Below are 27,500 nucleotides of genomic sequence, written 5' to 3' on the forward strand. Positions count from 1 at the left end.
TTTGAAGTTTAGAGCTCATAATTAACAAAATTAAACAAAATTACCTAAAATAGCGTGACCTAGCCCCTTTAAGGCTGCAGCCGCAGTTGTTAATATGGATACAGACATGGATACGTCATCGAGAGACCGATTAGCGCGCACGCGCGTACTCAACAATGTTGAAAGAGGGGGGAGGGGAAACATTCGCGAAAACAAAAGAAATGTTGAATGGTTGTTGAAGCAAAAACTCATTCAACATCGCTAAACGGTTTCAACATGCATGTTCAACAAAATCGAACAGATGTTGAAGCAAATTTTGAAGGCGTTTGCCTGGGCCTTTTATTTAAAAATAGCGGCAGAGGAGGCGTGTAATGAACCTTCAAATTGTCTTGCGCCACATGTGTTTTTTGTGAGCCCATGATCATGATCTCCGAGGTTAAAGAAGGCTTGGCGTAATGCGAAAAAGTTCCACCTGTTTGCGTACGAAGCTTTAGATTGGATCACGAAACAAACAAACAAACTAATAACAAAAACGTCTCTTTAAAGGCCCAGGCGTAAAAACTTCAACATTTACTTCAACATCGTTCGGGTCAGACCAACTCAGGCTTGCCCGTCTGAGCGTGCTGCAGAATATTGGGCACGAATTTATGTCCCAGTCTATTCGCAACCCTTTTGCCATTAGAGAGGCCTGGCAGTTTTTATGCAGTTTTTTGCGACGTTGCAGAACGTGTCTTTTGATTCCAACCTAACTGGAAATTTTCAGATAGTCGAGAGTAGATGTGACAACTTCGTTTGATTTTTCCTGTTAAGCGAGGTATCCTTTCGTTACAGTAATGTTCGTAAGAGCCCCATCAGGAGGCTAAGATCAAAGCGAATTATTATTATTATTAAGTGTCGCTTATACGACTGTTTCGATTCAAATAATGATGGATGTTTCCAGCTGTCATGGTGTCGTGGTAAAAAACCACCTTTGCTCACAAACACTTGATCTGCTTCAAGTTTTCCCAGCAGAGATCATCTTCAAAATATTTTGTTATTTAGATCTGCGATCGCTATGTCTTTGCAGATGTTTATCAGAGAGATGGAGAACACAAGTCAACCTTTACCTCGGAAGTGTGATTCGTCTGGATTTTGTTCCACACGAGGCAATTTTGACAGAGTGTGGCCTAAAGCATCAATTAGCATATGCCAACAATTTGCAAGTTCTTCATCTTGACAGATGTTGGCCAAGTGTGACGGAAGAGAACTTATTTGTGATTGCCCAGAACTGTAGCAAGCTTTCAGTCTTTACAGCAAGCAGGTGTAAGGGAATAACTGATGTTGCACTTGAAGCAGTTGCAGAGAACTGTCCGCAATTGACTGAGGTGGATCTTAGTAGCTGTTTTAAGGTACTATCTTCTTTCATGTTTTCATTCAATATGTTGGAAGGGCAATTGTGTGGTCATATATATTTTCATGGGCATTTTTCACAGAGTCCAAAGCCACTGTGTTGTAGCAGGAATGAAAGCATCAAAATATTGCTATTTTCCACTTTTGTTACCAAGAATCTCTTGTTGCACAGAAGGTCATTTCACTTTGTAAAACGGTTCATGAGACGCATGAAAGCCTGCAAGTAATGGAAATAGACAAATTTGATTTCCAGCTGCAAACCGAGGTGGAAAAAGAAAGAGTGAGCAGTGGGCTAATTTACATACGAACCTTAATTATTATATTTAGAGCTCCTTTCTGGGTAAGCAACAGTTGTTAAAATTTTTGTGTTTTTTTTGTAATTCTTCTCCCACTCATCTAGTGGCCTTTGAGAGCTGAACAATAACCCCATTTTTGGACATCAAATGCCCTGATCCCTGCCCTTCAAGCAATTATTATTAAGCATGTCTTGGTTTCTAACTGATCAATTCCCCCCCCCCCCCCCCAAACTAAGAGTATGTATATTAATTAAAAAAAAAAGAAATCAAGTAACAGCTTGAGAAATTGATTTTTTTTTATTTTGTAAATGGGAGTTGGAAATTAGTTTTCAGTTTTAAAAATTAAGAATAAAAATTAAGATTAAAAAAATGTTGCAGGTTCATTCTGTTTTGTCATTAGATACCCCTTGTTGGTTGCTAAAAAACTTGCATTGGTAACTGCTCACAACCCAAAATTATATTACTTTTTGTTTTTCAGATTTCGGATGCTGGTGTAATAGCCTTAAGCAAGCACTGCTCTAATCTTCAAGAATTACATGTGAGCAGTTGCTATGGAGTAACAGACAAGAGTATTGTTAGTTTATCACAGCAGTGCCTTGGCTTGAAAGAGTTAGATGTTAGCTGGTGCTTCCATGTCACTGATGCTAGTCTTAAATTATTCCTGTCCCCAGAATGCACACTGAAGCTTCTTAGGATAAAGGATTGTAATAGGGTGAGTGGTGAATCCATGAGTTGAGCTAATCATGTTTTTGTGCGCAGTGGTATTCAGTACGAGGTCAAGTAACAAATTTTTGTCAGTAAGATATAACCTCTGTTATTTTTGTGCTTGAAGCTAAATCCTGTTTTCTCAAGTTACTCTCATGGAACTTGTTACATGAAGTATTTCTGTTCAGCAGATTGCTGCACTGACTTGGTTGTACTTGGGATATTCATGATGGTTATTACCACTGGCAGCTCTGAGCTGCTAGATGTGCTAGTTGTAGCTTCCCCATGACTTCCATTTCCCCACAACATACAATGGGCTCCCATTCAATCACACTGACTGAATCAGCAAAAGGCAGAAGATGAAGGTGGGTTGGGTACAAGACTGCTTAAAACAACTGCTACATTTCAAGATCCTGAAAGGATGAAGCCATAACAGTCCTTTTGGGAACTGCACCTAAGGATTCGACCTCTTGTTATAAAGTACTATTAAGTGCAGTCTTTTTAAAAAACGAGCAGCAGTGTTTTATCGGGTGTGCCTCATGTTTTCAGACCTGATAACCCTGGCTTACACTGTGACATAAGCCAGGCCTTCTGATATTACGTGATGGTGCGATTTCGCACAATCGACCTCAAATCGCATCCGATCGCACAATTCACGAGAAATCGCATAATTCACAAAAGGACGCAAAACATTCATAAAATGAAACATAAATCAACACGTTTCTTAGAAATTCCTGCATAAATACACCATTTTTAAGATGATTTATCTTGCAAAAAGGCTAAACCCTTTGTCACCTTCGATTTCGTAAACATTCGAAGTTCAAGGCTTATTTTGCATGTCGGGGACCTGGTACGAGTCTCCTTCTATTGGTGCAACACAAACACGCTATTATATACACACCACTGAAATCATCACACATTTGCCTTCTCTTATTAGAGAAGAGATTTGCGAAGAATAAGCGAAGTTGTAAGTTTTTCGGCTAATTGTAGTTTCTTTTGTTGAAAACTGATAAAAAACTTACTCATGGATAAGTTTGTTGTGAAAACGCCCACTTTTTCTTCGACGAAGAAGGAAGTTCCCACCTTCCACCCAATCTGACAGCTCACGATCGAGCAAGAAAGTACCTCACAGGTACGGTCCAACGTGGACGATGGACTGATGTTTTTCTCGTCGTGCAATATTAGGGTCGTTTATACGAGAGAAAATAAGCCGCATCTTACTCTGACCACGGTGTACAAAATACGCAAAAGAAACTATTTATACGAATATATATTCCCAGGTCAATATAAGCCGCGGCTTGAAAAAGACGTGAACGTAGATTTTGTACCATTTATACGGGGTGAACATTCGAGTCTTATGTAAGCCGCGGCTTATTTTCTCTCGTATAAATGGTGGTATGGCCCTATTGTGATTGACCATCTTCGGAATTTTTTGGTTGACAAGCACCTTGATCATTCATTTGTTTGGCATATTAGCTGTGTCCTTTCAACTTTTAACGTAGTGCACCGGTAGTGCAGAAGACCTCATCTTTTTTTATTTATCCCAACTAATGTCGATCGAGATACATAATTACTGTTCCTTTGTGCTCAAAATGTCCTTAGGGAGCAAAAAAAATGTTTTTCTTAACCTGAAACCTTATAAAACAAACTTAAAATTGCTGAGAAAATTTACATTATTTATCGCATAATTGGCCTTTCTAATCGCACAATCTGCCCTGAAAAAATCGCATAATTTGCATTTTTTAATCGCACCCTATCAGAAGGCCTGATAAGCATGAGCATAAACATAAGCATAACAAAGGTGACACTTGTTGCATAAGCATAAGAGAACTGACATACGTTACCCGCAGTTAGCTTCAGAAACAAACTTGCTGGGGAATGAGATGAGCTACGTTTCCAAAATGGTGGACGGTCTTATGCTTATGTTTACGTTGCAAAACAATAATTACACGCAAATTCTTCACAGTGCGTGTAAGATTTTACAGCAGAGTTTCGTGCAAAAGAGGACTGATTATTTTCTGTTGTACATCAATTGTACATCAGTTACTGGCGGTAACTCCCCAGGGTGCCCCCCCACTTGACGAGTAAAATTGTCCAGATGGCGTTAGAGTAAAATCTGTTAAGTCTCACTCCCAGGGGTCACTGAGTTAATGGAGGGGAAATACCGGTAGTTATTGACTGGTTAACCCATGGACTCCTCAGACACCCTAGGATGCTCCCAGTTGACGAGTAAAATTGTCTGGCATTAGACAGAGTGAAATCTTTTAATTCTCACTCCTAGGGGTCAATGGGTAGTAACTGGTAGTAAACTTGGTTTAATAATGGTCGTCAACTAAATTTTAATCTGTAACCATAAACTTAGGTTGAAGTGGGAAGATTCCTCTATTATTCCATTGCTTATCTGTGTATTCTCATTTACTTCATATTTTGTACTCCCATTAACCATGAGTAAAAAATTGTTGTTTACCAAAAAAATCTTTTAATTTTAGGTTTCCCAAGGAGTGGTCTCACAGCTTATCACCAAAGGAATTATTGTAAACACCTTTTTCTAATGTGCTTGGTATATGTAAAATATTTGTCGGGGTTATTAGGTTTTAATATGTAAATTATTGTGCCCTATCCATTCTACTTTTTATGCAATTTCATTTTATAATTATATATATTATAAAACAAACTGAGTTTTATCTGCCCTGACTTCTTTCAAAGCAAACAGCAGGCAATCTGCAAAGTTACAAAATTAAGAGATTTCACAGATCACACTAAAAAGCGAAAAAAATCGTATTAGGTTAATAATGCCATTTATTGCACCTTTTAGATAGTGTGCGTGCCATGATAGGCAAATTTAGTTGGCCATATTCTATGGTACAATCTGCTGTCCAAATTTGAAATTTTGATACAACATTTCCTAGGATGTTTTTCATGTTGTTTAAGCAATTTAAAATAAACTTGTCAAAGTTTTTGAATCTTGCAAGCAATTATTTCAAATGAGATTTATTTGTTTTTCTTATTTTGACACCTTCCAATCTGTTACAGCAGATAAACAATCTGCTTGACTTCAATCAGTTTCCTTTCCTGTAGGCTTGATCACCTCAGAGATGTAATAAAATGTCTCACTAATCTCTGTTTCTCAAGCCATTCAATCTGTAAGTTACAAATCCTCATTTTTCCCCATTGTTTTAATTCCCACGACCTTCGTGGCTGGGTTGTCTCATAAATGAAGACCCTAAGAACGGTAATCCAAAACCCTCAATTTGGCTCACCCTAGGCCTAAAGTTGGTTTTTTGGCCTAGATTGTCACAGGGCCAATATATACATCTGACAGGAAATGAAGATGTCCAGCCACACGAGCATGGAGCGTGGTTACTCAGTTAAATATGGTGGATATGGTGGATCACCCAGCTTTCACTTTGAAACAAGTTGTAGCGAACAAAGTACTTGAACTTTACTTGAGGTAACTAAAAAAAGAACTTTAGGGTTTTGGGTTACTTTTTTCAAGTTTTCGGGGTTTTAGGGTCTTAAGTTAGTTTTCGAGACGCCCTTGTGGCTGGGCCATAACTTCTGTAACTTACAGTACAGTCTTTGAACTTTATTATTAAGAGATGTCTATAGTCACATGATTTTCAACGAGTCTCTAGACACACAGGTACTGTAACAATAATTATTTTGAAATGTGCAAGTGCTTATAACAAGCAAGAGGTGCAAATTGGAATTTTTCAGGTGTCTATAAAATATTATAATTTGCCTTAAATTGTCCAGAAAAGTGTGAGGATCATTTCTCTCTTAGTTTATCTGTATTTAAGGAGCAGAGTTGTGACATCAATAACTATTGTCTTCATTCTTATAAAGGAGTGATGTTGAAGTTTGAGAGAAGAGCCAGGGGACAATTTGAGACTCTTATTGAAATTGACATGCATCTACCAGGGCCATAGCCAGAAAAAAATATGACTGAGGCAATGTCCGTTGTTAAGTTATCTTCGGAAGTATTTTAAGTGTTTATGATGAGTACATATTAAAGACAACACTAGAATCGCGCTTTATTTTAAATTTCACGAAAAAATGACTGAGGCAAGTGCCTCGGTTTGCCTCATACTGGCTACGGCCCTGTCTACATGTAATTACTTGCATATCTTATCTGGAAAACTTGACCCTTCAATAAAGTTCATTTATTGTTATTTGCATTGTGGAGTGATGATAGCTACTACAAAAGAATTATATAGCCTAAAGAAATAAACACCAAGTGTTTTGCTGGCACTTTTGACAATGTTGTACCTACCATACATATAAGAGTGGGGAAACAGCCTTACATGGTTGTGTTACTGTCCATCAACTCCATTTTCGCATGTCACTGACTAGCATTTTGCAGCAGTCGCTCTTTCTATACATGTAAACATTCTTGACTTTACAAAATTAATAGTCTCTTCTACTCCGCCACCGAACGAGCTGGTCACAAGCAGTATTACTATAATCTTATGCCCCTGTCTTCTTTCTCTAATAATTAACAGTTCGAATGCCAGTTGTCTATACTTCTTAAAATTTTCTCATTCGCTTTGTCTTCAATGTTTGTCTCTTGAGGGCATGCCATGTCACGAATTATTATTGTTGTTTTTATCATCATTATCATTATGAGAGATCTAGAGAAATTTATTGTTTGTGTCATCCAGTGTGATGATGATGAAATAATATGTAATCCACGGCGCTGTTTGTGTTAAAAAGCAAACAAAATAGCTTGAGGTTATAGAAGATTATTTTATGAAGAAGTGTCAAATTTGTTGTTTGTTATGTCTTTAAACCCCTGAATAACCTTCTGAAGAGATGCAATGTAAGGGCACTTGTTATTACCAGTGTTCACTACTAGTACTCTCTCACCTCCCCTCATTATCTTGAGTTAACTTAAATTAAATGAGAACCATACACTGGTCCTCAATTCTTGGTTTTAAGTGACATATATATTATAATTAAAATGGATTGAATAATAAACATTTTTAAATTAAGGTTTATCATCATTTTGGAAAAAAAAATAAATAGTGATTTTAAGCGTGGTAATGTACCTTTTTTTAAAAAAAGGTCAGATTTGACTTGAAAACTTTTGCACTGTATGGGGCGGCATAAAAACAGAACTGACACAAACTTGGTCACTTTTTTATATGTACAGGCAAGGTCACAGGTCGTGCCTCTTTGTTGTCTCACCGATACTTTAACATCGCGAAAAGCAAGCATCGTTTTACTTTTAGGAAAAGACATTGATTCGTCAGTGGTCTGAAGAAACCTCAAGGATAGGGAAAAAAAAGTTGGTCGAAGAAATTAGGTCCCACCGAGATTTGAACTCGGATCGCTGGATTCAAAGTCCAGAGTGCTAACCATTACACCATGGGACCGCTATACTGATGCAACTTCAATTTAAGATGGAAAATTCTTTAAAATCCGTATACCGCTGATTATTTTGCTGGCGCATCATAATATCCCTGCGGAAATCGAAGCTTTTCTATGTTTCTTTCATTTGTTTCGAATTCGCGTCTCACTGTTTCCTTTCAGCGACTTTTAATCATGGTATTTGCCTGTCAAAGAGATTCTTTCCTCAAAAATTTAAAGACGAAAGTTTTGTCATGCAAGGCCAGTAAGCGAGCCGACAAGGAAGAGTTTGAAGTCATACTCGAAGATACTGTATTATTTCCTGAAGGAGGGGGACAGGTAGGCCCAAACATGAGGAATACAAAGTCATAACAGTCAGTAACTATAGGGAGATATACATTAACTCATATTTACTGGTTAACTGGCGCGACATTGGATTATGTGGTGGATATTATTACATGGCCGCGCGGGAATACGAATTTTATCTTGAGTGCTGATAATAGTATCTCTCGCGAGTGCGAGGTACTATCTCTATCCATCGCTACAGTTTTCCAATCGCTCATACTACCACACAACAAACCTTTCACCTTGTCAGGCACCTTCACTGTTTCCAACATTTTAGCAATCCATGAATGCGGCACTATATCGTAGGCCTTCCGATAATCTTTCCACCCCATCACCAAACACATTTTCCTCAACCAAACCTCCCTTTTAAAAAATTGATCCTTCATATCCTGTGATCTCTTCCTATAACCCTGCTGTTCATCTGGAAACATCCTATTATCCTGCAAATGTCAATATAGCTTCTATGCCAAGATCCCAGTTAGTATCTTCCACATCTAAGGCTGAAACACGCAATTGGTCTGTAGTTACTCCTCACTGTTCCCTTGGCACAGTCCTTCTGTATCAACACCATCTGCTCCTTTACCATCCTCTTGGGCCCCTCCCCACTGTCCAAACAACCTTGCAACTCTCTGAAATCAAACTATGTAATGACTTAAACCTCTTCAACCAAAACTCCTTTACAAGATACAGACCCAGAGTCTTCTAATTTGCCATCTTCCAAATTTCATTTTCCACATCCTTGCCACTAATCTTCACTTCCTCTTGCTTCTCCACGTTATCCATGATGTCCCTCACCTTGCCCAACCAACTAGCGTCCTCCTTATATCTATTCTCTACCTATCAAGTACCACTCCAGAACTTCGTTCCCTCCCCTGCATTTGGTGCTCGGGTCATCCCTGAGTTTGCCTTGCCCCCCAACTCCTTGTACAACTGACTCTGGTTATTCTTCAACAAGGTGTTCTGTCCAACCTTCATACAGTTGTCATGCCATGCTCCCAGAATGGGTCTTTCTCTTCCCTCTTCAACAACGATTGAACTCAACTACCGTGCACCGGCCACACCAACACTCAGGGTCTTAAAACAACTGAGGAGAAAGTGCTGCTTTGTAATTACATCTTCAAATGGTCAAACTTTCAAGTATATATCTTCCATGTTCATTAGTTCCCTGTGGGACATTAAAGAAGCCACACACTATTCGAGAAGAGAAGGGGATGAAATTCCCAGTGTTGTGGTTGTCCAATGTGAGTGTATGGGTGGGTGAGTATAGCAGGTCCACATCAACTGAATAGCTGCCAAAACTTCAACCTGTTCAAACAAATAAATAAATAACAAACAAACAAACAAACAAAATGCAACGGTCCCCTTCTCAACAATCTGATACCTCATATTGAACCGATCCCTCAATTTCCTCCCAAGCACAGTCCCCAACCCTTGCCAAAGTCCTGCCGCCATTCTGTGTCGCTCTTCTCAATCCTTCTGTGTAATCTGGGTACGTTTCTTCTCAAAGTTGTTACCTTTCTTTTGAAGTCAGCCCCAACCTGTCTGCAATTACAAATAACACAGTATACAAAAGCCTTTTGATGTCCGACTCCAACATATCCCATCATTCACAAGATTATGCATCAGCCCTTTCACAATCTTTACCCCTGTATTCACTTCCCTTCTATCTTTTAGCCTAGAGCTGCAGTTTTTGTATAAAACACTCCAACATTTCCGAGGCTGCAATACTGCTTCACAAAGGTGCTCCCCATCACTTTTTGGACCCTCAATAATATACTTTGTACTTTAGGCTTATCTACCTCTGAACAAAACAGTGCGTCATTAAAATGTAAGCAAGTTTGTTTGTAAGCACATCTACAATGTAGAACCTCTTTACAAAAGTGTAGAAGCCCAGGCATACTAAGTGGCAGTTAACAAAAGGGAGTAGTGGATCACAGAATTCAGCTATGCTGCAATGACAATAATATTATTGTCATAGTGTTTGTAGTAAACCTCAGTGCTGGGAGGAATAATTTTAATGAACCATTTTCAAGACTTACATGTACATGTGTGCAAGTGTAGAACAAGATACCAATCTATAAAGTCTAAAGCAAAATTGTATTTTTTATAGCTGTTTACAGTTCCTTTTCTTATTTATGCCTATTATTAACACATGCAGTAATTTCCAAGTTCAGTGACTCTGTAAATTTTTTCCCCTTTATCGGTAATTACATGTACCCTCCTGGATTTAAGTCTTCAGGATTGACTCTCCTTCAGCTTATCACTGAGAGTTTCTTAAGATTCTTAACCTGCCAACCAGGAAGTGACATGTAGTCCTTTCAAGAAGTGAACAGTTAATCTTCAAGACGCTTAACAAGTCATTCATTTCTTTCTTTTTTTTTCTTTCTTTTGTGACATGCGGATGATGATATCACTATTGGGTATGCTTTTTTTTGAAAGCCTGATGACCATGGGACGGTAAGTTTGCATTTATTAGATACAATTAGCTTTCTTTCTAACAAAGCTTTAAGTGCCTTTGAACTCAAGCATAAGATAATTTAATTTAGTACACCTGACTGTATATAACTTCTACAACTTTCACTTTCTATAAATGACAGGAATCTTATTCGAAAGAGAGAAGTGATCCTCACACGTATCTTGACAACTAAAAGCAATATAGACACCTCAAAAATTTCAGGTGGCTTCAGCAGGGTTGGAAGCCATGACCACTGTGGTGCATGTTGGTGCAATGCTCTTAGAGTACCAACCGAGCTATGACAATTTGAGGAGCCCAATAAATTGAAGCTGCCTGAATTTTTCAGCCGTCTATAATCTTGAGACAATTGGCTGCGTAAATTGTCCAGCTACAGTAAGTGTGAGGATCATTCCTCTCTTTCGTCTATAGTTATAACCCACACTTCAAATATTGTGAATTTTATTGTTTTAAAAGTACAGGTAAACATAACTGGGAATAATTAACCCAGGTATTTAGGTGTGCAAGGAATGGGTTCATCATTTGTGTAGGTGCAATTTGAAATAAATTTAGGCATAAACATAGTTATGGGTAAGTGGGATAATTATTTCAATTGTAGTCTTTGAAAAATTTGCTAGTCTGGAGCTTATTTATTTCACATTGCACGAAAAATCATGGGATTTCTTATTAATGATATACTTGCAAAAAATTCACAGTTTGCACTAATTTTAACTATCTGCACTATTTTCACTTTGCTGCACTCTGTTTGGGATTAATTGATTTGCTCTCAGCCAATCAACTTGCTGAAATTTGTATGTATATATTATTAGATCTTAAGTTTGAAACTGCTTTGCATTTTATTTTAAAGGACTTTTGTACTGTATTCCTATTAAAAGAGATTTCTTTCAGCATAAAACTGTAAAAGCGAGCGATAAAAAGATAAAATCAGACATTTCGGAGTAGTCATGACTCCATTATCAAGGAAAAATTATATCAGATAATGCAATGAAGAATGGCATGAAGAATTAACAAAGGCGTGAAGATTATAAAAATACTTTTGCACAAATGGAGTCTGATTGCATGTTGACATTTGGCTTTAAAGCTCTTACTAACTTATGAAAAGCATTTAGTGCACAACAATGTGCATGGGATGATGCCTCAGGACTTGCTAAAGCGTTTCAAAGTGCTTAAGAAATGCAGAAACAAGTTTGACTGTTTAGTGCACGAAATGCTTTTCATAACAGCTTTAAAGTCAAATCGTAATGTGCAATCAGACTCCTCTTGTGTGAAAGTATTTTTTATAATCTTTGCACCTTTATTAATTCTTCGCGCGAACAATCACTTTAAATACTGTAATTTGCATTATCTGATATAACTGTTCCTTGATAATGGAGTCATGACTACTCCGAAATGTTGGATTTTATCTTAAATGAGTTTTTTATTGTTTGTTTTTACAGTTTTGTACTGTATTCATTTGATTGAATAATAATAAAATTGTAAACTTGTGAAGTTCATTAATTTGCAGATCAATGGTATTGAAGTAACAAGGGTGATAAGAAGAGGAGCAAGTGCTGTGCATTACATTCCACAAGCAGTCACTGAGGGAACTGAGGTAGAGCTCGTGGTTGATTGGCAAAGAAGATTTGATCACATGCAGCAACATTCAGGTCACTATGAAATTTACTAACTACTGTTTCAGTAATGACTCAAAAATGACAGCAGTGGTTCACTCAGGTCCAAAGTCTATGGCATCCCTCTCAGAAAAAAAAGTTCTCAGTGCTTGCTTATTCTGATATTTTAAGGAATACACGTATATTATTGAAAGCCAAGTCGATAAGTGGGAGTGAAAACTACCCTTGTAGTGACTCTCATGGAACATATACACAACCATTAACTCATTCACTCCTCAGGTGCTCCAGGACTCCCTCAGTTGATGGGTAAAAATAATCATCTGACGTTAGAATAAAACAGTGTTAATTCTCACTTCCAGGAGTCATGGGCCAATGGTGGAGGGGACAGTCAGTTTTTGACTGGTTAACCCATTCACTCCTCAGGCCTCCTAGGATCAGTTGACGATTAAAATTGTCTGGAATTAGACAGAGTAAAACCTGTTAATTCTCACTACCAAGAGTCAATGGGTTAATGTATGGAGGGGACATTTTGTCTGGTTTTTTTGACTGGTTAGCCCTTTCACTCAGGGGCCCCAGGATTCCTCCAGTTGATGAGTAAAATCATCTGGGCCGGGTTAATCGAAAGCCGATTTATTTAATCCAGGATTAGCGCAAACTTTTGTTTTACGTTTTCAACTTTTTGGTGAAAAATTCTTTGGCTTATTTTTGTTTTTCAAGATTGATGTCTTCCAGTCATGACGTTTTGCTGAATATCACCGTTGAACAGCATTTGGGAGTAGAGAAATAAACTCCTTGGTTAATTTTAAATCTGGGATTAGCGTTAATCGGCTTTTGAACAATCAGGCTTTGGCGTTGAAGTCTGACTCCCTGGCGTTAATGGGTTAACCAATAATTATTGAGCTATTTTTGCTCCAGATGTTTTATTTCCTTTCCCAATTTTCAAGAGTATTAAATATTTTGTTTTGTTTGTAAATGTATTTTTTCATTATTTAATTCTGGCTTGTTACAGGGCAGCATCTGGTGTCAGCAATCATTGAAAACAACTTTGGCTATGAAACAACATCATGGTAAGGGAATGGAAGTGTAAATTGAATTTGTATATCACTATTAACTAAAGCTGGTTTTCTTTAATTTCCTGACGTGTTTGAATTTGGCTATTTCCTAGGGAGTTAGGAAAATTGCGCTCTCACATAGAACTCAGTTGCAAGAAACTGACTGCAGAAGAAATGAATTGGATAGAGAAAACAGCCAATGAGTTAATCAGAAGCAGCTCACCAGTCAATGTACATGTGTACCCAAGTGCTGCATGTCCTGAATTGAAAACGGTAAGTTGATTTCAAAACATTCTATGTACAATATTATAGTAATGATAACTGGGGTCCTGAAGCATATAAAATAGCTGTCTTAGCAGTCCTTTTTAATACTTGTATAAGATACAATAATTATCCATTATCTAATTGTTTTCAGTTTTTTTTAAAGACAAAAGTAAATAAATAAATATTTAATAAATAAATAAATAAACAAACAATTTATTTAAATCATTGAAATTATATAATATTGAAAGTTTGTATGCAAAAATGCAAGCTGTTGTAAGGGCTCTTCTTAACCCTTTTTAAATGTTTTAACATAGCCGTGTGAGTACTGTTTTTGTGCTCTTGGTTGTTTTTGTTTTCAGCTTATTTTTGTTGTTAGCTAAGTAATTTACCAACCAACCTTTATCTTATTGCTTTATATTGCTTACTCAAATTATGTCATTGGCTGTGTGGCTCCTCAACCCCCTATGGTTTTTCCAGGCAGCCATTATTATATTTAATTTTAATTAATTGTCCTACTTTCTTTGTAAATATTAACATATATGTGATAAGAATACGAATAAAGGTTACTGAAAGTTTTTGTTGTTTTGATTCTTTGTAAAATCTTGGTCAATTTCAACCAATAAACGGTGATACTGATGCAAAAAAATAAATAGTATTGTGTTGGTTACCAGCATGCTGAGGACCACAGAAACCGAAACTGTGAGGGTGAAAAGTACTTTTTGGTCTAATCTGTTTCATCAAGTTGCATTGATGCATGTGACCGGAAACAATAATTATCAACTCGTACAATATATTAGGTTGCGTGCTGTTATGATAAATGTTGGTGGAGCTAGACAGCCTTCAGTGACTTGTGTTTCAAGGATATCAATGGAAACCCTGCTAGTGGCCACCACCAAACTCACAATGAATCAATCATTGCAATTCCTACCAAAAACTGGAAGGAGTCCTGAGAGAGAGTAAGAAAGGATAGGGTAATAGTATTGTTGTCATTTATCAGGCATCAACTAGAGGTCTTCCTGATGATCATGAGGGACCTGTCAGGGTTATTGAAATACCAGGTGAGTTGCTGGTTGCTGGTTCTAATCATACCTCCTCCTCCAAATCATTTAGAGGTCAACATGATAGAAGCAGCATGTGTATATGTGTATGGTCATGTTAATGTGGGATTTTGTACTTAAGTAGAGTGCTCTTTCGTATGGAAGTGTCTGTGCGTCAAGTCTTGTTATACCAGCTGTTTAAGCTTTCATAGAAAATGTATCCTTTTTTTTTGTTTGACCTTGTAGTAAGGGTCAAAGTCTTGAGCATGGTTCCAACTCATGTTTCCTACTTGTTTCCCACAGCGTTGTGGGATGTGTTCTTGGACAGTTTCTTTTCTGACCTCAGAGTACCTTTTTTACGTACTTTAACCCACTCAATTCGCCAGTTTTCGTACGACTTATCAGCTTGCTCATTTGTTGTGTTTACGATAGAAGTTCTCGGCATTAATTTTGTTTGTTTGTTTGTTTGTGGGTAGCTTTCTTTTTTGTTTTACCATGCTCATTTTACAAGTCAAATGGAAGTAAAATAAGCTGAAAGGAAATAAAATAAAAAACGCTCTGGGGTAAGGCACCTCCCTACAAATTACTTTGCACTTCTCTGTCGTTACTATTATTTTTCATAACTCACAGAAATGTGTATTTTCATGGTGTGCACTTGTGGAACTCTTTTGACAAGTTTGTTAACCATTCTTAATTGTTTTGTTGTTTGTCGTGCAGGTATTGACAGAAATATGTGTTGTGGAACGCATGTCAGTAATCTAAGTCAAGTTCAGGTGGGCTCTTTTTTGGAGAAGCATGATTATTTTCTCACAGGTGTTGTACAAATAAAAAGCTTTAGATTAGAGAAAGTACGGTTAAGGCTAGATGACATCCTCCGAAAGTACTTCTCTCTTTGTTCGGCTATGGCGATGAGTTGGTAAAATCGTCATCTTACGCTTAGTACAGAAAACTTGTAGGCTGATCTAATGATCCTCACTAGTATGAAAATGGCCGCAAGTTCAGCTTTTCTTCAATCTTTAGGTAATCAAACTGTTTCCAGACACAGAATCAATGCGAGGTGGAACAAGACTATTCTTTATTGCGGGAGACAGAGTTCTGAAATACTTGGGGAAAGCGTTAGACAACGAGAAAGCTTTGACAAAGATGTTAAGGTACGTGTTATACCCTTTGTCAATGTCCTTGCATGTCCTTGCGTGCGAAGTGCCCATTTTTCCTATTCTGTCAGCGTGCAAATTGAAAGCAAACAATTTTGTCAAGGTCAAGGAATCTGAAATCGCGAGGAAAACAAAACAAGAAACTATAAAGATCTTTGGAAGACCTGCAAAATCACTTGCAACTAACAGTAACTAATAGCATAGGCCGTAAACTGTTAATTATTGAATGCCGACCACGAGAAGAACACACCTTATTTGGCTCTGTATTGGGGCCTTAAGGGTATTCAACGCGGCGACGTGAAGAAAACCACTAGAAGAGTATATTTATAACGCAGCAGAATTGCTGTGCGCATGCTTTTTGAACTTTTGTATTTTTTTCTCCGTTTTCTGTGAATCTACAATATGAATTGAAGAAATCTCAATTGTTCTGCTACCCGCCCTTTGTATTGTCTTTTACTCTTAGTGAAGGCACCTTAGAAACGTTTAAGAAACCAAACAAAATTTTAAGTAGATTGTATTGCAAGTGTGCTTTACCTTTTTGATTGTTGATAACTGTGTCATTTAATTAATATTGGTATGTAGTCTTACCTTTGTTTTGTTAATAAAGACAAGACAGGTCTAAACCAGTTCATAGTGTAAGCAAATAACTGTTGCAGGACGCAAGTAAAGATTGAGGACTATCAAAGGCGGAAAAACACCCCTTTTGGTCTGTTCATAGAGACTGCTAACTATGATTGGTTGTCATTGTGTTGCCTTCATGTTTGCCTAGCCATACTATCTCAAATGATCTGATCAAAGTTAAACAACAATCTTCCTACAATCTGCTTTCCAACTAAGATCTTCTACTGAGTATATCGAGTTCTAAATTTCTCAAAACTCTTGGCGCGAGCGCGTTCACTTCAGCGTGCTCCATCAGAGTGCAGGAACTTGTTACCATCGAACATCACAAACATTGCTATAATTATGATACTCTGGTCCCAGAGGTTTTTCTTGAGCCGCGAGGTAGCTGGGAAGCGTAGAAGACGAATCGTGAAGCGACTTGGACTTGAATCACATTTTCATGCAGACGCAAGCTGTCAAATGCATCAAATCGATAATTACAAAAGGGACCAATGGCAACTGAGCAATTACACGTCCCATAGTTGTTACCAATCAAACGAACCAATCATATTGATTTGAGTGTTTGTAAAAATATCAACCAATCCGAGCCTGAGGGTCAGATCCTGATGCTGGAGTCTGCATGAAAGTGAGATTCAAGTCCAAGGTAACCAGAGGTTTTTCTCTTTCTCTCTTGCGGCCCAAGAAAAACCTCTGGGACCAGGCTATAATTATCACTTATTCAAGAAGCATTTAAAATTATTTCTATTTAACAAAGCTTTTATGAGCTAGTTGATTTTATTAAAGTTTGGTAATTACTATTCGGGTATTTTTAATTAAAACTTACTCTGTAAATCGAACTGCGCAGCTGAACGTTTTATGAAAAACAACGCTATGCTAGCAGTGATCATGGATTAGTAAAGTGCGTTCGATGTTTTTTTGGAACGAAATGTTATATGAAATGAATCACATATTGAACTGCGGATAAGAAATCAAGTGAAGCCTTCTCGCAGTTATGAGGACAATTTTAAGCAATCGCGTAGAGAAGCCTGGAAAATTCAGGACTTCAACGGGGTTTGAACCCGTGACCTCGCTATGCCAGTGCGACGCTCTAACCAACTGAGCTATGAAGCCACTGATGTTGGGAGCTGGTCATTTGTGGGTCCAATGTTCCAGTGATGAATGAATCAATGAACGAAATGATATATTAAGTGAACCATATATTTAACTGCGGATGTGAAATCAAATGACGCTATGATCCTTGCAGTTATGAACGCAATTTTTAGCAATTGCGTAGAGAAGCCGTTGAAGTCGTGAATTGTTCAGGCAATTGCTGAAAATTGCGTTCATTTTTTGTGGTTCAGAATTTGGCCGTGATTTGACGGCTTAAGGAAACAATTAAACAGACCATAAACAACGTTAAAGGCAACTTCACAATCCATACTGCTTTCTTACCAAATGTCTTTTGGTGTGTTTCAGTACTGGACCAGATGAGCACCCCAAAGCTGTTGATCGCATTCAGAGTTCCTTCAAGTCTTTAAATAAGGTAAAGTATAGATAAAGGTAGTCATGGAAACCTGGACGGAAGGCCGCACGAAAACCATCGCCAGCATTTCTGAACTGCACACTTGAGGAGATAAAATAAGCGAAGTAATGGTGTTAGCGTGCCTTGCACGAACTTTTTGCGTGTTGATGAATTTCTTTCCTAAATTTTGCCTCGTCTATAGAGCGTCCTTTTTGGATACTTACGACTCATGGAAAAATTGCTTCATTATACCATAACGCGAACTTGTATTTTGAAAACTTTGATCGGTGTTTAAGTTGTTTCTCACTGCTGACTGGAAAGCCAACCTTTATTGCTTGGATTCTGTCCAAGTAAAGGATACACATAGCCGCTTATATGAGGGGTCAAGCAGTCAGTCAAAAAAAGCCTGGGATACAACCAGGCTTGAATGTGGCCTGTTTTTTTTTTCCGGCTTTCTTTGCAACTGCGCTTCGTTGCAGTTCTTCCGCAGTTCAAATATACAGTCGACTCCCGATAACTCGAACCCTCGCTAACTCGAACGTCGCGATAACTCAAACCAAAATCGATTTTCCCTGGCTTTCCGTTATACTGAATTACTGCAATTTTACCCTCGGGAACCCTCGATAACTCGAACCTCCCGCTAACTCGAAGCATTTTTCGTTTCCCTTCGGGCCATTCTCTATATATTTTTACTCTCGATAACTCGAACCACCTCTTTCAATACGTGACTAATCAAAACAAACAGTGTACTGCAATTTATTTTGTAGCAGCCCTGTAATGATCTTTTTCCTTAGACTTCTCATCCTTTTTTTTTTAACTAAGTACGAGTGTAATGTGGTGATCATTTGTTCATATAGCCTCTTGCTTATCGTTTTCTTTTTTCTTACTTTTATTTTCAACAGACAGCAAAGTCTCAGTTAAAAGAACTTGCCCAGTTAGAAGGTTATCAGTTGAAAGCTACCCGCCAGGCGGAAACGTACTTTTATGTACACAGGTTGATGTTGAATATACGTTTTTGACTGAGTGATATGTTCAATCTGACCGTCTGGTTTGACCTTAGTAATTGCTCTTGAAATTCCACAGAGAAAATGGAGACATGGAGTACATGAATACATTGGTCAATGAGCTGTCGGACCAAGTAAGTTGCCTTTATCTGTCAGGAAAATTTGGTTTTGTCAAAGCAATTAACCAATCGTCAATTCGCTTTGACGAAGGGATAACAGTTTCTCACATCTTTTGTTTGATTTGGGCTTCACATGCAAGAGCTGCCAGTTTTCTTTAAGCTTTTCGTTTCTCTTGTTTCCAAGGGTCTTCCGGTGCTAGTAACTGTCGGACCTGACAAAGGACCGGGCCAGTTCCTTCTCTTTGGCGAGGAAAAGCAAGTGTCTCAAATAGGACCGAAGTAAGTTGGCACCCTCAATAAGTAGAACCCTCTAACCCGAAGGTCGTGGGTTCATTTCCCACCCTGGTCAGAGATTTTCTCTGTCCTTGTGTGGGCCCATTTCCATTAGTAGGGCTAACGCTCACATGGTTCATATGGGGTAGAAAACAAGCACTTCACATTGCACTCTAATAAGTTAACCCTCAGACAAATTTGATATATGGGCCACAAACCACGGATTAGACCTGGTGATTGTTCTTCTCCAAGTTTCTTTAAAATGTTTTCTCAGATGCGTTGGCGTTGGTTATCCTGCGGGTGCCAAGTAGACCCGTTGCTTTTGCGTTTCACTGTCAGCGAAACCGAGATGGCTATGCAGCACAAGTCTTGCAACTTGAATGACCAAGAACATTAGCTTTGCACGGTCTGGTTGTGCGTTTTACACTTGAGTACGTTCTCTTACCTTCCCTTGCAAAAGCAAGCCAGAATATAATCAATTTTTATAGACACCAGGCAGCTCCTTACAACCACTAATTTCATTGAATCAGTATAGGATGCAGGTCTTTTTGGTTAGGATTAGGCTCCGCTGTTTCCGTTGAGTATTTTTTGTGCCTGTTGTTCACGAGAGCCCAAGTTAGCGTTAACAACGTCCTGGAAGAACGTCAGATTGTAAGGATGGTGATTTCATTTTCCCCTCCCACCTTGAGCATAGAGGGGTTTTCTTCATTGTTTTTAATGACTTTTGATTTCGCCAAGACTTGTCTGTTGCATGTGAAAGTGGATCACCTTTTACACCTGGGTTCAATCCGACTTACCGAAAATAAACCCGTTTTATACGGGCTCAACGACCGATCCGATTTTATCACAACTTCTTCGTTTGTTCATAAACGTGATAACGAGAAGATAAATCATTTTCATAATCAACAACATATTGAAGAGGTTCATTTTTCAATGATGACAAATGGGCAAGAGAAAATGAAGTAAAAGGGCGAATCCCTGTCCTGCATGATAATTTTCTTCAATCTCTTTTTAAAATTTGCAGCACGCGCGGAGACTATTATTGACGTCAGTCCCGCTAGAAGAAATCGTGCGAAACATGACTTGATTCGAGATGGACCAATCGACATGCATTCCATAAATAGGACGATTTTCGTATGACCTTAAAAAAGTGTCTCACAATTTGTTTCACAGACCAATGTTTGACATGATTAAAACAAAGCTTCTCCTTATTCCCGCCAAGGAAACGCCTTATGTGGACAATAAACAGTTCGATTGCCCAATCACATTACTGCATTTCAAATGACGTCAAAGCGAAACTTTCCAGAAAGTTCCATGGAGAGATGGCGTTGTTTGCATCCGCGTTCGCTAAGCCAATGAAAATTCACGCTCGTTTGTTTTTGTTCGATAAGCCAGTTAAATGTTTTGCATTTTTGTTTACGTTCTGTTTTGACCTTTATTTTTAGAGGTCATTTGCAAGTCGCTCTAACTGGCCGCGTGACAATGTACCAAAATTAGATTGAAAAAAATTACCATTGGTCGATGGCCCTTGTATGGGGGATTGGCTCTCTTGTCTGATATTCTTTTGCAATGGGATATTCGAGGAAACAATTGAGGTCTCCCAAAATGAGAAATTCGGATGCGTGAGCTAAAGAACATCTGTGATATTTTTACTTTAAAAAAGGGGATTCCTAATTCATCGATACAAAAGATAGCAACATGAAGGATGGCACTGAGCTTAAGTAAAGGAGCTCTGGACATTTCGTAAAGAAACACCAAAAACCCCAAGGTGAACAGCAACAGGAGAGGATTGCTATGGTTGCAAGCACACTATATTGCTTTGTGGTGCTGACATGTTTTTAAATTTTAAATTATTTTCAAAACATAGAAAATTTATTTTTTTTTGAAATGTTAGTGTCTGTTTGATCTAAAATCAAATGAGATTGAAAAATCATGGGGTCCCCATGTTCGTTTGAGAGTTGTGAGGGTTTGTACCCAAGACCCTGATGAAGCAAAGTACATAATTTGATTGGAATAAGCTGCTATATTTCTTGGAGTAAAATCCAAAACACAGCATGAAAATACTAGAGTAGATCACAAAATCTGGATGAAGATTTTTTCCAAACGAATATGCCCTTTGAGTGACAAAGTAATTTATAGTAATGTTACTGTGCATGTTAAACCTACATTTGTCTTGGTGTTGAGATTTTTAAATTACAGATGAACAAAAGTTTGTAAAATCTTTAGCACCAAAAACAATGAAAAATCCATTACATTTACATGTAGATTCCAATTGTTGTACATGTGTAGTTTAACACACACTAGGGCATCAATGTGTGGGAAGAATGTCAGTCTGTAGCCTTCTTCTGTGTTTCTTTATTTTGAACTACTTCACATTAGGTTTTGATGTCTCATAATTTCGTCATCTAGACTACTACATGTACACACACAGCGAAAATGGATTCTACTGTCGGAAAAAACTGCAAATTTTGGCAAATCCTTTTCTGTTGTTGGTAATTCTTGGTTTGCCTTCAAATTTGCGGTCCAGTTCGACTACTCGTCTTCCGTGAAGGATGGAAACATTATCATCATTGGGATCATCAACACGAGTAGTGTCACTGCCTGTTGCATCGTCGGAAATGTTCTTCTTTCAGAACTTAGCAAACTTAGGACGCCTTTCCTGCTCTTTCCGACCGACGGAAACACCTTTCTTGTCGCGAACTCGCTGAAGCGCCGCCATCTTGGAAAGTTTGCGTAACAAAAATATGTTATGCGCAGAAGAGATGCGCAGTGCAAAACGGGGGAATGACCTTAATAGGCCACTTTCGATATAAAATTCAGCTTGAAAGAGAGGTTTAGAGAACAAAGACAAAGGAAAGTGGATGATATGCTGTTGCTGTTGCAAAACTTGTTTCTGCCCTGTCTGCCTCACTATCAATCTGTATATTGATATTTCGAAATGGCCTATTAAAGATAGAGAGGCAAATTTACTTCTAAACGGCAATCTTCGGTTTGCAAGTGAGCGCGTGACGTCTAGTGCAGAGGAATGCCAATTCGTCAAAGTTGGGAGGTAGCATGAACGCCCACATTTTGTCTTATTTTCAAGACGTTATCAACCTTTTTTTTAGTGAGGCACTAGGCTTAAAATTGAATCTTGTTAATTCGCAGGATTGCTTCTGTCCTTGAAGGAAAAGGGGGAGGCAAAAAAGGCAGATACCAGGGGAAAGTGAACACACTGAAGACAAGAAAAGAAGCAGAAGAGTTGCTTAAGAAATGCTCTACCATGTCAATAAATGGAAGTTAACATTCCTTTTTTAGTGGCTTAATTTTTTACTATTTCTAAAAACGACCAAACAATGTAATCTGACAATGAACTGTGTACACCACTCCCCAGTTATTCGCCGAAAGGGGGTTAGCGCTACTTACAAGATTGAATTAGTTATGCACCGTACAGTGATTCACCAGGGGCTAGCGAACCTTTGAACAACTGGGGCCAGAGCCGAAGTTTTCCCTTATCATGGGTACAGGTTGCCAAGGTATTCAACCGGGGTTTGCTTTAGGCCTGCCCACTGGGCCTAATAACAGCGCCTGCAATAACAACGCCTGAAGTGAAACCAGAGAAAGGTGGGACAGTGTTAGTCGGATGATCACCATCGTTGTGCCATCGTTGTGCTGGAAAACATAAAGACTAGTGTGTTCTATTTCTTGAAGGGGGTAGTTTCCAAAGAAACTGTGGTGCTGCGTCGGTGGGGCAGTAGTATACAAAAATTTGGTTTTATCAACGGAGTTGATAATGTAAATTGGCCACCGTACAGAGATTCTAAAAGCTGACGTTTTGATCGTTAGCCCTTCGTCAGAGCGAATCGATTCGCTCTGACGAAGGGCTAACGCTCGAAATGTCAGATTTTAGAATCTCTGTACGGTGGACAATTTACATTATCAACTCCGTTGATAAAACCAAATTTTTGTTCTATTTCTTGACCGATTTGGCTCGTTATGGAAACTAAAAGACAATACTAGACGTAATTATTAGGATTTCAATTGTGAAAACGATTTGCAGCAGACGCCGAGAAAACGTGTCCCAATAATAGAAATGCGGGCATCTGACGCTACCAGAGACATGTGCGATACAAAACCAAACACTTCCAACACTAAAGGCTTACGTGGCACCATATGCTCTCAACCTCTTTAATCACGCCCTTGAGGACGGCTAATTGCTTATTTCGTGGGCATCGGGAGGATAACTGATTTATTCACTGATGTAAATATATGGTATATTTACTTTGTCTGGCCTTTAAACCCATATAGCTGCTCATTTCCCAGACGTCTGTTTGCGCGCAAGGGAGGGCGGAAAGGAGAAAGCGGGCGAGATGGCGCTTCGCCTCTCTCCTTTCTCCTTCCCGTGGCTCCTCGCGCTTCGCGTTTTTCACCAGTCACTCGAGCCTTCCCTTGTTCTCGAAAAACGAAGTACCTGAGGAGGAGGCAGCTCATATAGAAGTTACTTTCAGCTGGCAGTAAAAGGTCAGTCAAAACAAATCATAGTACACATCTTGGCGAATATACGAAACATTTGCCCTAAGCCAGGTTTTCGATAGTTTTAAATCAGTTGACGCCTTTGGTCTGTCATATATAAACGTTTGAAGGTGCTGACATCCAAGATAAAAGAAGAGCCGGTGTGCGCCTTTCAATATTTTATATAAAGTATGTCGATCAAGTATCATTTTCTTCATCTGTAAGAAGTTGTTCCTCAAGGGTCTATTGCACCTTTTATAGCTACAGAGAGAAAGTATCAAAATAATTGTTATTTTATTTGAAACCGTATTTTAAAATACATTTTGTATTAGGAAAACTGTTTTAGTTTATCTAGTGGAAATAGAAATTATTACGAATCCCTTCTTAGGGTAGCATTCTGTATCTCTGTCTTGGATCAGAGACTATCAGCTTTTGGGAATAAAGTACATATTAGTCAATTGAGTGTTGTCATCAACAAAGGCATAGATTGAGACCTTTCGACGGTTCACAGTCCTTGAATCAATAAATGCTATGACATGAAGGATACTAAAATCGCTGACTTTGAGACATTCTTCGTTTAGTATTGTAATACAGCTCACTACATGGTCAGACTATTTCAGTTGCTTTGCCTTCTTTGATGCCTTTCGAGCATTTGTTATCTTAGCTTTCTTATGCTTATTTTTTCGTTTTTGTTTAGGATTAAATTCTCTCCTGAAAGGGCTATTAATGGGATCTTGAAATTCTGGCATTCCTTCCGCACCCCCCATCCCGTTCATGGGATTACCCAAGCCTTCACCCATGCCCATAGGGCCCATTTCATCCGATCCGCCTGGCATATTATTTATTGGCCCTGGGGGCATATCCTGCATCGGCCCCAGAGCATCTGTTTGTCCCATTTGACCAACCTCTCCTTGTTGCCCTGGCATACCATTCATTGCTCCCATTCCAATCCCCAGCCCACCCATCATATCATTCATTTGACCCATTCCTCCCTGTCCCCCTTGCATCTGACCCATCCCTACGCCCCTGCCCGGCATTCCTTGCATCTGATTCATCCTTTGCATCTGATTCATCCTCTGCATCTGCCCCATGTTTCCCATTGCAGCCATATTCCCCATTCCCATCATTCCTCCACCGCCAACTCCTGCCATCGTTGGCCTTCCACCCATGCCATTTTTCCACGCAGTGGCAAATTGCTTTTGCATCTGTTTTTCAATGGCCGACATCGCTTGTTGCTGCATTTGTTTCATAGCAGAATTGTAAAACATCTCAGGTGTGGCTGCCTCAGAGCTTGCACCTATGAAATTATAATGACACCAAATTACTAATAAAAGTCCTTTGCATGCATTTACTATGCTATCGATGAAAAGATATCAGAATTTTCAAGACGTTTGTTTTCATGAGTACACTGACAGTTTTTTCCCAGAGAAGGATCACCTTTCCTTTCAAGAACAATTGTCCAAGAAGTGACACTTCCTTGTCTTGGAATACTCCAATCAAAGGATAAATTTTCGAACAGACTCTAATTTTCATAATTATTATATTTTAGCTTCAGGTTTAAATCCGGCAATAAGCAGGTATATCCGTATAGTGTAGAGAAAGTTGGTGTGAGAAATCATTTGGGATTAGAAGCTTATTACATGACTACGACTTTTTAAAAGTTATTCCGGCTCTTCCCAGGCGCAAACACAACATGACCAGGAAAAATTAGGACGAAATCTCATGCATGAACATCATGTTTCAGATTTCTTTCCCTCGTGGTTTTTACCTGACGTCTTTTCTCTTTTCTCAGATTTTGATGCCACTGTAGCTTTTGCTTTTATTTCTTTGCTTGGCTTCTTTTGAGTGTGATAGATTTTCCCTTTTTTTTTAGTTTTCTCAACTTTCGCTATTTTCGTTTTCCTGTCAAAGGGTGCGTCATAACCGTCATCCATTTCGCTCTCGGGGCCTTCGTCCAACGGCTCCTCAAAAGCTGCCCTTTCACGATCCGGAGCAAAATATGACCTCAAATCATCATCTCCCTCGATATCATCGTCATCAAAGTCCTCGTCATTATCGAAATAGTGATGTCCGCGGAAAGGCACAGCATAAGGAATCCCCTCCCGATTTTCGTATCCCAACGGTACCTTATCTCGCCCAACTGCGGGCTCGTCAACCATGGGATACATAGGCCTGATTGGAGCTCCTAAGCCTCCCTCAAATCCTCTATAATTGTAGGGACCTCCAAAAAGTTCATCGTTTCGCCTAAGCGAGTCCCTTTGGAAGGCGTTGCTGGCAAAATTGTCCATACCATTCATCTGTGCATTCAAACGGTTATTATACATTGCTGCCATTCCCATGTCTCCCATTCCTCCAAATCCAACCATACCTCCAAATCCAGCCATCCCTCCCATCCCTCCCATACCTTCCATCCCTCCCATATCCATTCCACCCATTCCTCCCATATTCCCCATGCTGTCCTGCATTGCTCCCATACTTCCCATTCCACCCATTCCACCCATTCCTCCCATTCCACCCATCCCACCCATACCACCCATATTACCCATTCCTCCCATTCCACCCATTCCTCCCATTCCCGGCATTCCCTTGGCAGCTTGCATAGCTGCTTTGAACTGATTCTTCATCTGCTCTTGTATCACTGACATTGCTTGCTCCTGCATCTGCTTTACCATGGGGTTGTCAGGCTCTTCTTTGTCTAAAATGCAATAAAATGAATATAATTTTTCTAGTAGGAAGAATGCGATGTAATTTTTGTTCCCGCCTAGCTCACTTTATAAAAAAAATAACGAGATGTATATTCAAACCTTCTTCCTGACTTGGAGCTTCAGTAGGCTCTACAGACAGAAAAAGAGAAAGAACAAAACAGCGATAATTTTACAGTTTGTGTGCTTCACAACCTGGCCTTCGTATGAAAGCAAGTTGGAGTTGAGCTTGCTATGGTTAAGACCTCACTTCTTTTGTCATGTAAATTCAGATTATTTAGCATTATAACAACACATTTACATTTTAAAAGGAGAGAGGTCTATCATAGCAAGCTCAACTGCAAACTCGCTGCCATGCAATGGCCAGGTTGCCGAGTATGCAATTGTAAAATCATTTGCTGAAAAAACTCATAGACCGCCTATCTAAAGCTCTGGCCAAACTGTCGGACAAAGTTGGATTGAACGCTCCAACTTTGCTCGATCGAACATTGTTCGACCGTTTGGCCGCCCATGTTGGAAGATGTTCGTCCAACATTTTTTGTTCGATCAAATGTTGGATAGAGTTTGCTTTTGATCAAACATTACAACCAACAATTCTGCTCGACGCAACAATGTTGCAGTGTTTTGCAGCTCTTCCAACAAAGTTGTGTCTTGAATGGAGTCACTTTCGCGCTGCTAGCCAATCACGAATCGCTATCTTATTTTTCAAGCCTAGGCTTCTAGCATCAATAGCCCTTATTTACGATAGCCGCCATGTTGGTTTTCAAATTGTCATGCAAATTAGCCATGTGTTATGCTGGGGGCAAACATCGGAATAAAGGCAAATTGCGGAAAATCGGCTCGTCGAAATATTGAATTAATATTGCTAAAAGTGCATTTTAGAATTTAGAATTAAGTACCTTTTATAATAATTTTATATCTTTCGATGGCCTCCGACATTTTGACTTTCTACTTTGTTATCTGCTCATTTTTCACAAAAAAAAAACATCGAAGTAACTTGTGTAAGCATTCTATTTTACTACTTAAGTGATAAACATTTAATGAACGTGAAACAAATCATCTCTTTGGCTAAGATGTTCGTGATAATCTCTCAAACTTGTGTTGTTTGCCCCCTCAGAAATTCGTAGCTAATTTGC

At 38.9% G+C, this 27,500-nt stretch overlaps 3 protein-coding genes and 2 non-coding genes across 6 annotated transcripts in view; 2 read left to right on the plus strand and 3 right to left on the minus strand.

The window, feature by feature from the left end:
• Nucleotides 1–679: 679 nt before the first annotated feature.
• LOC137967482 (F-box/LRR-repeat protein 2-like) lies at nt 680–6,622 on the plus strand. 2 transcript variants are annotated; one of them, XR_011116536.1, is made up of 4 exons: nt 680–1,367; nt 2,143–2,376; nt 2,561–2,734; nt 4,859–6,622. XR_011116536.1 is itself a non-coding variant. In XM_068813997.1 (3 exons), exons 1-3 carry the CDS (start codon nt 903–905, stop codon nt 4,919–4,921), a joined length of 762 nt encoding a protein of 253 aa, XP_068670098.1. In that variant the 5' UTR covers nt 680–902; the 3' UTR covers nt 4,922–6,620. The 2 variants fall into 2 exon arrangements, 1 of the variants encoding a protein (XP_068670098.1); XM_068813997.1 differs by lacking the exon at nt 2,561–2,734 and having other exon boundaries at nt 4,859–6,620.
• Nucleotides 6,623–7,672: 1,050 nt separating this feature from the next.
• Trnaq-uug (transfer RNA glutamine (anticodon UUG)) lies at nt 7,673–7,744 on the minus strand. The gene has a single exon. It is a non-coding gene; the product is annotated as a tRNA-Gln (tRNA).
• Nucleotides 7,745–7,820: 76 nt separating this feature from the next.
• LOC138012849 (alanyl-tRNA editing protein Aarsd1-like) lies at nt 7,821–22,459 on the plus strand. Its single transcript, XM_068859759.1, has 13 exons — nt 7,821–8,057; nt 10,503–10,520; nt 12,041–12,182; nt 13,156–13,213; nt 13,312–13,471; nt 14,460–14,520; nt 15,217–15,272; nt 15,520–15,650; nt 17,730–17,796; nt 18,678–18,769; nt 18,859–18,913; nt 19,083–19,177; nt 22,319–22,459. The coding sequence occupies exons 1-13, from the start codon at nt 7,854–7,856 to the stop codon at nt 22,452–22,454; spliced, it is 1,275 nt and encodes a 424-aa protein (XP_068715860.1). The 5' UTR covers nt 7,821–7,853; the 3' UTR covers nt 22,455–22,459.
• Nucleotides 17,312–17,384, minus strand: Trnaa-ggc (transfer RNA alanine (anticodon GGC)). Its single transcript has one exon. It is a non-coding gene; the product is annotated as a tRNA-Ala (tRNA).
• A 580-nt stretch (nt 22,460–23,039) lies between the features above and the next one.
• LOC138012848 (collagen alpha-1(XXVII) chain B-like) overlaps nt 23,040–27,500 on the minus strand; it is a 16,503-nt gene continuing 12,042 nt past the window's right edge. The window contains exons 5-7 of the mRNA XM_068859758.1: nt 26,467–26,496; nt 25,431–26,357; nt 23,040–24,959 (exon numbers count right to left, since the gene is read on the minus strand). Coding sequence (XP_068715859.1) covers nt 24,274–24,959; nt 25,431–26,357; nt 26,467–26,496 — 1,643 coding nt within the window. The 3' untranslated portion in view covers nt 23,040–24,273. The remainder of the gene's footprint in view (nt 24,960–25,430; nt 26,358–26,466; nt 26,497–27,500) is intronic.

Source organism: Montipora foliosa, chromosome 8, assembly GCF_036669935.1.
Source record: "Montipora foliosa isolate CH-2021 chromosome 8, ASM3666993v2, whole genome shotgun sequence".
In the NCBI taxonomy this organism is placed as follows: Eukaryota; Metazoa; Cnidaria; class Anthozoa; order Scleractinia; family Acroporidae; genus Montipora; species Montipora foliosa.